The sequence below is a fragment of the Diabrotica undecimpunctata genome, chromosome 4, assembly GCF_040954645.1.
Source record: "Diabrotica undecimpunctata isolate CICGRU chromosome 4, icDiaUnde3, whole genome shotgun sequence".
NCBI classification, from domain to species: domain Eukaryota; kingdom Metazoa; phylum Arthropoda; class Insecta; order Coleoptera; family Chrysomelidae; genus Diabrotica; species Diabrotica undecimpunctata.
This window is the reverse complement of record NC_092806.1, coordinates 114,644,840-114,659,074: the sequence shown is the minus strand read 5'-3', so window position 1 is coordinate 114,659,074 and position 14,235 is coordinate 114,644,840. Positions and strand designations below refer to the sequence as shown.

The 14,235-nt window shown below is 31.4% G+C and overlaps 1 protein-coding gene across 1 annotated transcript in view; it reads right to left on the bottom strand.

Annotated features, from left to right (window-relative positions):
* Window positions 1-8,208: 8,208 nt before the first annotated feature.
* LOC140439874 (activating transcription factor 3-like) overlaps window positions 8,209-14,235 on the bottom strand; it is a 229,648-nt gene continuing 223,621 nt past the window's right edge. The window contains exon 6 of the mRNA XM_072530041.1: window positions 8,209-14,072. Coding sequence (XP_072386142.1) covers window positions 13,759-14,072 — 314 coding nt within the window. The 3' untranslated portion in view covers window positions 8,209-13,758. The remainder of the gene's footprint in view (window positions 14,073-14,235) is intronic.

The window sequence follows — 14,235 nt, the reverse complement described above, 5'->3', positions numbered from 1 at the left end:
TTTTTACCATTTTATTTCTTTCACATCATTAGCTGGAGGAAACCGTTAGTACGCAAAATATGATAATATAAATAACTGGTGCTAAAAGAAAATAAAAACTATTATTTTCTTTGATTGTTAAAGAAATTAATCAAAATTGTTTAAGTAATAAATGATACATATTTTACATTGATGTTTTTCTAGAACGAATCTATTTGTTAAACGCAACTTTAATTCAAAACAAACCACCAGTAACTTGCACTCATAAACGCTCATATAATGAAATAATATTTGGCAGAAAACTGCCAAATATTTCTAAGATGTAATACTGGTCGAAGCATCTTGATATATGCACGATATCACGCGCCAGCATATTCAGTCATTTTGAAGTCGTATTTAGCTGTACCGTTTCAGAAATTTCTGTTAGTCTCGAAGTTTATGCTGCACTGTTACCCTTTCAGAGGGTTAACGTGAAAATACAGTTTCGCCAAAAGTTTTTCAAAATAATAATTCAAACTTTAAAACAGATAAGTGAAATAAGGTGGGGAAGTCGTATCAATTCTATTAGACCTTTAAAAAAAGATCTAAATAACATTATTCCTGCATTAAATGCCTTAATTGTATATCCCACCATAGAGACACGAAAAAAGTGGATACTAAATAAACAATTAAAAGTTTAAATACGTTTAAATTTTTGTGTTCAGTTGTAATTTGTCATTATTTGTTATCAATAATTATTATATTAACTATGTCTTAAGTAAATGCTTCAAAATTCTAAATTAAATATGGCTGAATGAATTCAAAGCTTAGATAATTTTAAAAATATTTGGAATTTCTGACAATATGGAAGATCTGACAATAATTTTAAAATACATATTTGTCGAATAGCAACAATACTTGTTAGAGATTTAGGTGTTGATCCTGAATTTCCTATTTTGAATCTTAAGAAAAAGGTCCTTTTATTTGATTACAAGGGCAGTGGTCAGCCAGTTTCAAATCCCGTCCAGCAGTTCAAGACTGCTTTTTATTTTGCAATTCTTAAACACGTCATCTCCTCGGTAAATGAAAGATTTACCTTATTATCTGAATGCTATTCAATATTCTGCTTTCTGTATGAGTTTTATAACATTTCTAATGATAACCTTATGAATGCCTGCAGGGATCTGACAACTAGACACTAAGTTACAGCTACAGGAGGAAGAAAGTATCGTGAAAGATAAAGACAGTACAACAACTCTTTAATAAAATAAATGCATTCATGGGTATTTATCTAGGTGAAAAACAGCCAACTGAAATTATAGTCACAAATGGTGTCACTCAATTCCTGTTTTGCAAATTTTATTCTGGCATTAAGAATTTTTCTCCAGAGGGGGGTGGCACATGTGTCTTCGCACGCAGGCAGCCACCTTCCTATGATCGGCCCTGCGATATGTATAAATATCTCGAATTAAAGCAGGCGCGAAAAATTGACCATAAGCAAATGAAAGCCGAGATAACTTCGTCCACATCTTAACAGTAAAAATTTATTTACGGCACTGAACACCTACGTATGTTCCGCATTTCGCTATTCCTTTGGTGTTATTAAGAGGACTAAAACGGATATAGAAAATCTTCAGTGAAAAGTGCGAAAATACCTCACGAAAGCACAAAATCATCATTCTCGTGCAGATAAAAGAACGACATTACCACGGTATTTAGGACTTACGGATATAAGTTAGCAATTAGAAAAACAGATAGCTGATTAACGAATTTATTTTCGGATGTGGGCTGAAACATCTACTTTACTTCGCACGTGCGTAGTAGATGACACAACATCGCTTAAATTGAGGAAACCAGAATTGCGCATAAAATCTTTAAAAGGAGGAAAAAATTCGCACCTGGATGAGTAAACCTCTACATGGGCGACATCCCAATGAAGTCAGCCAAGACTATGTCGACAATTCGGCGTCGAACTATTGGTTGACATCAGGAAAGATGTTCCCTGAAACATAAGAACCGTTACTCGCCTTTCAGGATTGGTTTATTCCAAGCAAAAATTACCTGAAATATATTATCAAAGCCCTATTGCTGATATGGATGTCAAGTCCAAGAAACCATCCATTATCTTATCGGGACTGACAGGCATTTGTAGCAATTGAATATAAGGAACAGCATGACTCAATAGAAAAGATCCCTTATCAAGAGATATCCATCAAACTGGTACTTCTTTGAACTAACCATCTCCCATACTATCAAACGTTCCTAAGATTATGCTTGAGAATGCCAACTACAAGTTATATTGGGACCGCACTGACGGACCAAACAATAGCTCAGATATCATACTAGTTAATAAACTAACGAGACGAACAACACTAATTGATGTGGCGATACCTAAAATAATAATCTGCGTGTTAAATTCAACGAAAGGATAGTTAGGTAAAGAGATCTGAAAATTCAAATATGAAGACAATGGAGAATGAAAAGTACTCAGACAATACCTATTATTCTCTCTACTACTGGAGTTATTCCGGGGAACCGACTAGAAAACATAAAAAAGCTAGGTCTGAGTGAACATCTTTATAAGACTATGCAGAAAGCTATACTACTATTAATACCCAGATGTGTACGAATATTTTTGGGAGATACTCCAGCATACCAAGTGACCTAGGACTCGATAACATGGAAAAAGCCCCACCAGAGCGCATCCTTTTAATATCGTAGGTATGTGGGATGAGTTAATTTTTTCCTTAGAGAGAGTGAGAGCCGTATTGCTAAAATCTGAATAATAATAAAGCAGTTATTAAAAATATTTTTGTTAGCCCTGACACAGTAAAATAAATTTAAAATTTTCACACAAGTAAAAACAATTTTTCCTCCAAAGTAAAAACTGTCATCAGACTCTGAACCATCACATCTTAGATTTATAATACAGTATTGGTTTCTTGGGCCATAAATTATTTTTCAATTTTCAATGCATGCTGACAACGAGACTCAATAAGAGATAACGAATCAACACCACACATCTTTTCTACATCAGAGAGACTCCACTTAACATTCTTATTTGCCATAAACCTTCTCAGCGATGTCCAAAAAAGTTCAATTTAATTTAGGTCGGGATGACATCGTGTCAGTTTCAAAACATCATGACCTTTATTTATCTTGCAAAATTTGATCGACTTCATATGTTTTAAATCAAGGTTTGGTCAGTATTATTATATTATATAAATCAACTTTACTATATAATTCCTATACGGAATGCTTTTATTTCGCAGCCACTATTTCATACCTTCCTTCACAATTGAGGATGTTGACATTTTTCCGACATTATGACATGTACACATAGTACACTTCCTGGAGGCAAGTTTGGAATAAGTTTTGTTTGTTTCTAGTCACTTTTACTAGTTTACATAGTTCATGTCATCGTCATTTGTTCATTTCATGTCAAAACCATTTTGCCCTCCAACGTACATTATCAAAAGACGTTGTCCTTTTGACACGGGTCTCTGTAATCCTTGATGGCTACGTCAAACCAAGAATGTCCATGGGTATACGAAGAATGGATATACGCTTCATCCATATAAATTATTGACAGACCTTCTTTGCGGTACTTCATTGTTCTTAAACAGTTAAGTCAAAGATGCTTAATTATGTGACGTTCCACTAATATATGTCTGTTTGTTTTGAGTTTGCAGCATGTGAATCCCAATTGATTTATTATTTTACGCAGACTGCCTCTTCCAGCACACAGTAGGCAAATTCCTCTTGTAGCTTTTTATGGAGCATCATATCTGTTAATATAACTTTTTCTCGTACACCAAAATTGTTAATCATTCGCCTGACCACTTCTAGGTCGAAATTGTCCATGTTTGTTTTTACACACACTCTGTTTATTGTGGTTCTTACAAAACGATTAACATTGACGTACTTCGATGCTTTTGCTTTGTTTAACTACATTTTTAACCATCCAGATGCTGATTCCAGCAGCTTTCGCTACCCTTTGTACTTTGGTTATAGGAATAACCTCTCCTCAAAATTTTATACTTCACAAGCGAGTTAAATTCCATTACGAAAATTTGTTGTTTCAACTGCACTTCGAATATACACTGACTTATGTTCGAAAACAAACTGAGCGTCTCCCTATCCTGGCCCGTCAAAAACTACTGCACATCTCAAAGTGTAGTGCTATTTGGAGAAATAAATTGAACATAATTTTGTAAAAAAAGTAGATCCTGCTGAACTACTGAAACGTGCCACCATTAAGCCAAAGGAAGGAAGTGGTCGCTATGGTAAAGGTGAACAAGTCTTATAAGCTTGAGGTCTAATGGACAACCGCAAAAACATCTGATGTTGCATTTACTAAAATTAATTAAGACTAAAAAAACTAAAATTAAGAACACTACAAGAATTTCACCAGTGCCATGGGAGTAAACATTTTATTTATCAGGTCAAAATAATTAAGTGTACTATTCGACAAGAAGCTGATATGGAACATACACATCCAAAAGGCTAAACAGAAGGTTGCAATCGCACTTGGAAGGTGTAGATGATTGGGTGAAAAACGTAAGAGGTTAAATCCAAAAATGATCCTATGGCGTACAAAAGGGTAATACGGCCGATGGCAATCTGTGATTCAGTGGCTTGACGGAACAAAACACATCTGTCTGGGGCAGTTCGACCCGTTATCGGCACTCAAAGGCTTACATTCTTAAGTACCTCAAGAACCATGAGAACTGTTTCAAAGAATGAACGCGCTGGAGGGGTTACTAAATGTAGTTTACTTTGCATGTATATTTGCGAGAAGACGCTAGATCTACAGTGCATAGGCTGCTATAGGTATAAGTCAATCAAGGTTATATCATGAAATAAAGACAGATTCAGATATTAACTGGTAGATACAGGAGCAAAAAATTTATAGAACGAGACCAAATCCGGTCGAGTTTCGGAATAAAGGTGATAGTATATTTGGGGCGGAAGTTGCCGCTATACAAAGTTGCACTATTAATCGAATAGAATGGCAGATAGAGAACAATAAAATTGTGATCTACTTTGACGGTCACTACGTTCCATACTGGATAACCCAAAGCTTGTCTGAGACTGCTTGAATTTCTCACCCGCAATGGAAGTCAAAATAGTACCCACTATCTTGGATACAAGTTCACTAGTGGAATCGGAACCCCCTCTTAGAAATTGAAATGCATCAGGACAGAGGTAGGCAAAGAGTTTAAGAATAGATATTTAGCCAAATTTACAGCAGACCTAGTAAGCCACAACCAAAAGGTTATGAGCATAATAGTAGGACTACTGACTGTACAATGTAGGATCAAAAAGCATTTGAATCATGTGAGCATAAAGAAAAGGCCTTTTGATAATTATATCTAAACTTTATTTCACGTTAAAAACGGAAGGTTTGGCTTATGCAGATCAGTGTTGCCAAAACTTTCAGGCACGTGTTGCTACTAGACTGCCGACATACGAGACATTCTAATTAGAGCCGTATTCAGCACTGTGTAGATGTAGTTAACTTAATTTCACTAATAAGCGGATACGTATAGTTGAATACAGAATAAGGCGTTATAAATATTTGTTTCTTTAATAGACAGATATAGGTATGTAATTATTATAGGTCTGATAAAAATAGTTAAATTTTACTATTGTTTAACATTACATGTTTATTAACGCTTTAGATAAGATTTAACTAGAAGAAGGATAACAGATACAAGAAATGGAATGAACAGGGTCCAAATATGCAAAATATTTGTAAACTTCAAAGAACATTAAGAAACGACAGAAAACCCATCCCCCCATTACATTGAGAAAATAGCATCGTCTACACCGTTGAAGAAAAAGACGAGGTGATGAGGAGGACTCGAGAGAGAGTGTACACTAATTTATCACCAAGACGAAGACGTAGCCCAAATGAAGAAATGGCCGTAGAAGAAATGCCCAAACAAGCAGACCAGATAATCACACCCACATCTCCACAAGAAATAAACGAACTAATAAAAAATAGTTTCAGCACATAGCACTGGCAATTTTCATAATGACTATTGATACTACTTTTCAGACATCTCTCAAAAAAAACTACAAAAAACTTATTATAGAGTGGAGTATAATATAAGGCTGTGCAGAATAAGTATTACAAGAATTATCTTTTAAAGTTGTTTATTTTTAACCAATTTGTGAATAAGGTACAAAATTCTTGACAAAATATAATTCCTAGTTACTAACAAATAAAAGAATTAACCTGTATTACAAAAAATGTATAAAGATGTGTATATATATTTGTTTTCAGAATAAAAAATACGGGTAATTCTTTTACTTTATCAACCCATTTTGTATCTTGGGTAGGTAACAAAAGCACTTAGAATAGATATTTTTGTGATTTTTTAATTTTAAAATAGCAGTGAGCTTGATTAAATCATTTTGGAAAAAACTACAGTATACATATTCTCAAAATACTCTTTCAGCTGAATTATACACAAAAGAACATCTTGACAAGTTAGTATACCCAGAAATCACATTATTGTTCAAAACAATCAAACAAAAAATAGTTAATTTTTTGAAAATAGAGTTTGTTAGGCCTTATTAGGTTTTCCTTAATTTTAAAAACTTTTATACAAAAATAGAACTTTGTGTTACAAAATTAAAAGTTATGTGATGGCACAAGAACGTGTTTCTTTATATCCTGTAGAAAACAAGAATCTACAGACCCGGTCTGTTTAACACCTGGTATAGTTACTTTTCAGGAAGGTAACTTTTCTATCACACGTTAGGGTAGTTGACATCTGTAGTTGGAGTACACTAATATGTGTCTGTGTGTATGCCTAGTATACTCTTACAAAATATATACCTATATATGTAAACGTTAACATCTTCTAGCAAAAGCTTTCTATCGCTTGAATGTATTCAAGACAGTATAAGGTAAATGGCACCTTTGTAAGCTACTACTTGAGTGGAAAGTAGTTGGTGAGTCGTTTGTTGGTCTTTTTTGATTTTGTGTTCAGCTCCAACGTCTGATGAGGCCATGGGAGGCCGAAATGACGTCATTACACTGTGTTGTTTACCATTTCAAACGCAGAGACTGAAACATTGTGCTCCTATGCCATACACTGTTTTTAATCTTTTTATAGTGTTCCTGTGTGAAATATATCTTATTTTGAAATTTATACGAGGTAGACAGACCGGTCAGTAGATAAATTAGTATTTTTTTATCACAATTTTCTCTGTTAAGTAGTTGTCTTTTGAAATTTTGATGAAAAACTCATGCCATTTCCTGAGATAAAAAAGGCACAGTTTATATAAATATCAAAAGGAATTATCAAACACTCCAACTTTTTTAAAACATTCGTAATAAGAACAAAAATCAGTATTTTTAATTAATTTTTTGTTTTGATCACTACATATAAAAACTTTTTAGAAATGAAAGTCGGGCCTTTAAATCAATATTCAAATTTTAGTAATTCCTAAAAGTTCCTGAAAGACAAAAAATAATGACTCATTATACTTAGGTACAACAAGTAATCAGTTAGTGTTATTTGGTATTCAAACAAATTTCTGCTCACTACTGTTTAATTGCTACTAAGTATTTACTTAATCAATGCCGCTAAGATGGGCCCTTTGAAAATCGGCCAAAAATTTGCTATTGATCTTTGATTTATTACATGAATAGAACATATGTAGCCCTAATTACTGCCTAGAAAAGAATGTCGAAAAACACAGTTTTATCAATTTTCTTATAATACTCATTTAACATTTTTTCTACCTTTCATTTTAAAAGGTAATATTTAACTAAACCGTCGTGATTTTTGTTCTTAGTTTTAATTTAAACAGAGTTCGTTGAAAGTGTTCAAAAATGGTAAAAAAGCTTAGAGCATAAACATATTTCAAAGCATAAAGTCCTTAAAGCGAATTATTTGCAATAATTGCCTAAGTAACTAGTACAAAATTGTGGAAAATACAAAAATTGATCTGATCTAATCATACAAAAAAAAACGGTTTTATGATTGGAGCAGATCATACCGAACGAAAAAATGTATTGAGTACAATATAAATATATATAATACTTCAGAAAAGATCAGTGGAAAATTAAAATATAAACTTTATTTTTTTTTAATTATCTATGATATCCCTATGTATATATATATATATATATATATATATATATATATATATATATATATATATATATATATATATATATATATATATATATATATATATATATATATATTAATATATATATACATATATATATATATATATATATATATATATATATATATATATATATATATATATATATATATATATATTAGTTGTCGCTACAGATCGGTTTTCGGATTGGTTGTCTTATATTTTGTCCGCATAATACTAGCACCTTATTCTAGAGGTTCATAAAAAGTTTTTCTTTATGTTAATAAAAACCAGGTCTGTAAGAGAATATTCATGGAATTGTAGATTTTAAAATGACAGTAAATATATTCATAAAACAACTAAACAAAAGTTTTTCTGTGGCCATAGTAAATTCCGCTTAGGCTGTAACAATTAGCACAGATAAAACAAACAAAAATGAGGAAGAGACTAACATTAAAATATTTATCTGATCCAAAATGAAATGATAATCAACAAGAATGCTATTAATTCGAAAACAAGACGTGGTAAAGGTTTTAAAATTACCACAATACATTTTTCCGCTCGACAATGCTTATTAAAATTGGAAGAGGTACAAAAAGATTTTTAAATACTAAAAAACTATCTAATAAAATAAGTAAAAATGGAAAAAATATGTAACTAAAAACAAACAAAAAATATAATTTAACTGCACAGTTAAAAATAAAAATTTGGCAGTAACATCCACATTATAAATATTTTAACACATGAAATGTAATTATACAAAATAGAAAGTACGAAAGTCTACAATCTATTAGTTTCGGAATGCGTTTTATGCACCAATAGTATACAGGATGTCACAGCTGGAATGCTTAAATACTGTCACATTTTTCTAGGAGACTAAGATCAGTAACACCTGAAATAAAATCGATCCAAACTTTACATAGAAGCAGCAGAGTAACTTTCAGTCCCAACTAGTTAACAATGGTAAAGAACCAACAGGGATGCAATATTTTTCCATTATTATTACATATATGTGGCTGTAGCACCAAAAATAGAAACGTATCCAATTATTATGTAATAAATTATGTAGAATATAGTATCCCGAATTCATAAGATAACAGCACAAAATAGATAAAATGGGTGATACTAGGAAGAGGTATTTATTTTGTAGACCACTAATCCGTTTTTTTTTTCATGTCTTCGAAAAATGTTGTACAATTTCCGACTGGGACATCCGGTACATTCGTAATAGTAACAAAACAATTATATATTTATAAAAATCTTAACATCACTATAGAATTCACTTCAGATCTGGTAACATGTAAAATATAACAATGATGTGAATACTCTAAATAGTAACTAAACCTAAGACAGTATAAAAATAGAAGAGGAGTAAGTCAAATCGGACATTATATTCACAATCTTTATAATCTAGTCACAATCGGGAAGGTAAGTCAGTAACATTTGCAGTTGCTAATCAATATTAACAATTTCTAATTTAGTCCAAAAAAACCCCCCAATCTTAATTTGTTTAAACATTAACCAATTGAATTTTTCTATTGATTTCTCAGTTCGTATGATCTTCACAAAACAACAGAATTAAATTTATAGCTCCTAGTTATTTCTAATCCAAACTACAATCTAGAAGAAAAACAATTAGAACAAATAGGAGCGTTGGCTTCATAGCTCAACAGGTTGAAGATTCACTTCAAATTCGGTAGTTTATTAGGTTTAAGGAACGACCCAACGCTAGCAAGAAAAAGAGTACCCCCAGTTAAGATAGACAAAATGCCCTCACTCCCAGAATTAATTTTTTTTCATTTCTCTACGTTCTATGTGATTAAAAAATAAGAATTAACCCAATTTTAACTCATAGACATATAACACAAATAGACTGAGCGTTGCAATACAGCGTCGTTCTCACAATGCAACAGAGAACTGACACAAAGCAATCCCTGTATCTCTTTCTAATGGGTCGGATTTTTTATCCACATGACCTAAATGACCAATGGGAAGGTTACGTGGTCGATAGACCCGGCCCATTAGAAAAAGGTACAGGGACTCCTTTGCATCAGTTTTCTCTGTTGCACTGGGGAAGGGTAATGTATTGCTGAGATCAGTCTATTTGTATTATACGTCTATGTTTTAACCAGCCACCCCCAAAAACGTCATTGTTTCTTTTTTATTTATTTTTTTTTTGTTGGGATGAAATCAATTTAGAAATTTAAAAAAATTCACACGCATAGTTAAGGCTTTTATATAATTATAATTCATATATATTTTTATAGACCCACAGGTTGAATGAACATAACCTAAAAATGCATTTTTTTTTAAAACTTATAACTTTTTTTTAGAGATTGCTGCAAATCTTTTTTTTTTATTTTGTATATTTTATCAAAAACGATAATTTTAGCCCATACTGCTTTAATCACATAAAAAACGTAAAATATGAAAAAAAAAATATTCAGGTTGTATAGATCTCAAAAAAGATGATCAACCCAGCAAAACCCCTTAAAAACTCAGAAAAAACATGGTTTTTGGGGGGTTGAACATGTTTTACCCAATTTTTGAATGTTCTAAAGGACTCAGTTACTTCAAATGATATATACCTAAGCTCTAAAAAAATCTTGATTTGATCTGTTGTGACGTCTAGAAAAAGTGGAAAAACCCCTAAAAAACCAGTTTTTCCGATTTTAAAGGTGGTGCATCTTACGGAAAAATCTCGAGAAAAATCAAAAATATAGTTTTTGATAAAATACACAAAATAAAAAAATTAGACCTGCAGTCATCTCGAAAAAACCCTTTTTTATTTAAAAAAAAAAAGATGCATTTTTGTTATGTAAAATCAATCTACGGGGCTATAAAACATAGTTAAGTTTTATAAAAGCCTCAACTATCCGTGTGAATTTTTTGAAATATTTAAATTGATTGCATCTCACTTAAAAAAAAAAAAAAAATAAATAAAAACCAAAAGACGTTTTTGGAGAAGAGGGGAGTGAGTGGCGAGTTAAAATTGCGACGAGTCTTACGCAATTGTATTCTGGGCAAGAGTGAGGGCATTTTGACCATTTTTTGGAAAGGCGTTAAAGTGCTCTAAAACCAAAAGATACATTACAAAAACAAAATAAAGATGATGTTTCTGATGTATAGTATAGTAAAATGACAGACTGTTTTTAAAAAGAAATATTTTTTGTTTTTGACATTTGGTCGTCCAGTCCAGACATCGTTCAAAAATTATTAAATAAAATTGTGATTTTGAAACGATTTCCGGAGTAGAGGTTGAAACGTTAAAGATAAATACCGTAAAATTTTAATGAAATTTAAAATATATGAAAATATATTTAATTCTCATTGAAAATGATAGTGGTAAAAGTCTCATATAAATTTGTAAAATCAATGGTTATTCACAACAAAAATAGATCTCTAGAGAAAATTGTTTTATTCGAACTAGAATTTGTTAACATTATTCGCAAGATATGTCATAATTTAAGGAATAAGTCTTTTTGATATGAACTAACACATCCTCAACAGATGGATGGAATTTTTTCACTAGCAGTACTTTTTCAATAATAGCATATACAATGGTGTTGTGTATAACGATAAAGCAATAAAATATGATAAATGGTTATTTTTTTAATACCCTAACAGATATAACAAAAAATAATACTACTTTTACTTCAGGCACATCAATATTACTTGATGGGTTTATGATATTTTCATTGAATTTAGCAACTAAGTTGTTAGTTTTATTTTTAATGACCTACCAATTTTACCCTCAATGTTTATGAGTTTCATACCGATTATCATTATATTTATACATTTTTAAAAATCTGATAAAATATTATTAAAAATAACATTTTAACAACTACATTAAAAAATCAATCTATGTAACTCAGGTATGTTCTTTTCAAATCATTACTAACTACCGTGGTTTTTAAAGCTATATTCAATGTGATAGTAAAGATATAAATAGGATTTAGGGCCATAAGAATATCACTGGGATCAATACGAAAATGTTGGAAACAATTTAGGAGAGAAATTTTGAACAATAGACATATTGATGTGTGGTATTTAATATACTCATATAAGCAAATATTGAGGCAAAACAATTACTTGCTATGAAATATACAATTACTATTAAACGGATGATCATTTAATTTATGAAATTTGTAACAGAATATTACCCTTATTGTATTTGTATGTTGTAGTAAAAATGTATTTTAAGTTAGGTTTTGTTACAGCTGTTTCATAAGTAACTAGCGAATATGTACATAAATAAGCCAAAAAAATATGAAAAATACTCGGATACTATAGTTTTTGGATAACAGAAGACATACCCTTCTAATCAAATTTTAAATAAATTAGAAATAAGACCAACTTTGTAGCAGTGGGAACTTGCTTCCATTAAGCTGTATAAGGTGGAGTAGCAATTTCCAAGTTTAATGCAAATATTCTAGACAAAATAATATGAACAGGAAATGACTGAAAAGATCAGCATTAATTACTTCCAATAATAAAGAGATGGCCAAGAGGGCCAGACGGAAGAAACGCATTCACTTCACTGTGAATGATCTAGTGGATCGATGGTTCAAACCCTGGCGAGAAAATATATGGACTGCTACTTAGACTAGAATTCGCTGGTGTATCAGATCGACCTATAGATGAGCACTACGGCAAGAGATGGGGGCTTGTGGCTGGGTGTTACTCACTCAAAAGATCTCTTCTGGACGAGCGTGTACGTTTAAAAAACCAGAATATACATCGATAATAAAAAAAAACAACCAAATCTTTAGCTAAACAAATGCTAAGCTCCAAATAGAGGTAAAATAAATGGGAAATGGGGTGAAGCGGAATCAATTGGAACATAAAATTATAAGAAGAGTTTCAGATAAAGAACAATTGTCCAGTAGAAGATAAGCTGGACTAACCTAAAGTAACCTAACTTAAATATGAAAATTCATTAAAATCTTCAAATACAATGTAAATGTGGAAATAAAACTATGGAGATGACTTTAGATTTGTTTTAGTATCACAACTTAGTTTGGAAAATGTTACATATATATATATAATAGGGTACATCTTAAGATATATTCCTTTGAGATATTGTGTTTTGATAGATTAGATATTTAATACGTATAAAACAGTTTTTCAAGAATTTAATTAGTTTTTGATAATAATACAATAAGGCAAGAGCCGTTTTAAACATTAAATAAAAGCAGCAAAATATTAAGCACCAATCTTAAATTTGCTAGATGTAAATTAATATAAAAAAGTCGTAATCGGGATTTTTGATTTGGTCACATCAGGTATTTATCTCCTTATTAGTATGTAATAAAAATTTGGTAAACGTTTTATGTACAAGTTTAATATATTTCTCAAATATAAACAGTTAGAAATATATATAACGTTAAAATAAATAGATAGGTAAGTAAAAAATGATAAAAAACGAAGTATTTTAAAATCTATACGAATACAAAGATAACTGACAAGCATACCATCACTTTAGTTGAATAATTTTTTTTGTGAACTAGCCCGACATTTATTTAAAATATTAAAATTATCATTAAAATAACATTTTAAAAAACTGTTTAAAGTAATTTCAGTTGAATGCACAGAAGACACATGCTTGTCAGTTTTTCCTCAAACCTACAGAGCTAAAATCCTAACTAGAGTAAATAAGCCTATCAATCACGCCATACAACCATTGTCCATACCTGAGTTACTGTAGGACGAACTATAAGGGTAACTGTCGAGGTTAGTGAACTGAGTTAGTTCGTAATTTTCGTTTATCTCTTCTACTATTATACTGGGCGGTTTATTATAATTAGGTTTTGAGTAAGTGAGGTGATTCACTAACCCAACACTGGTGGGCCGCGTACAGAAATCGAGGTTTTGTGTTCTGTATATGGTGTGGTCTACAGAAGAGGGTCTACTGTACGAGTGCGTTTCCATGACGGTGTTTACAGGGGGAAGCCTGTAGATGTGATCTCGTGTCACTGGACCTAAACAAAAATCCCAAGTTATTACAGTTGTCAAAAATTAAAATCTATATGAATCAGTTACAGTAATCGAAGGATTTTAATGATGGTGAATAGGAATGGAAATTATATATCTGAAGTCCCTCAGAATAAAGAGAAAAACATCAGAAACTAGAGAATTTATATT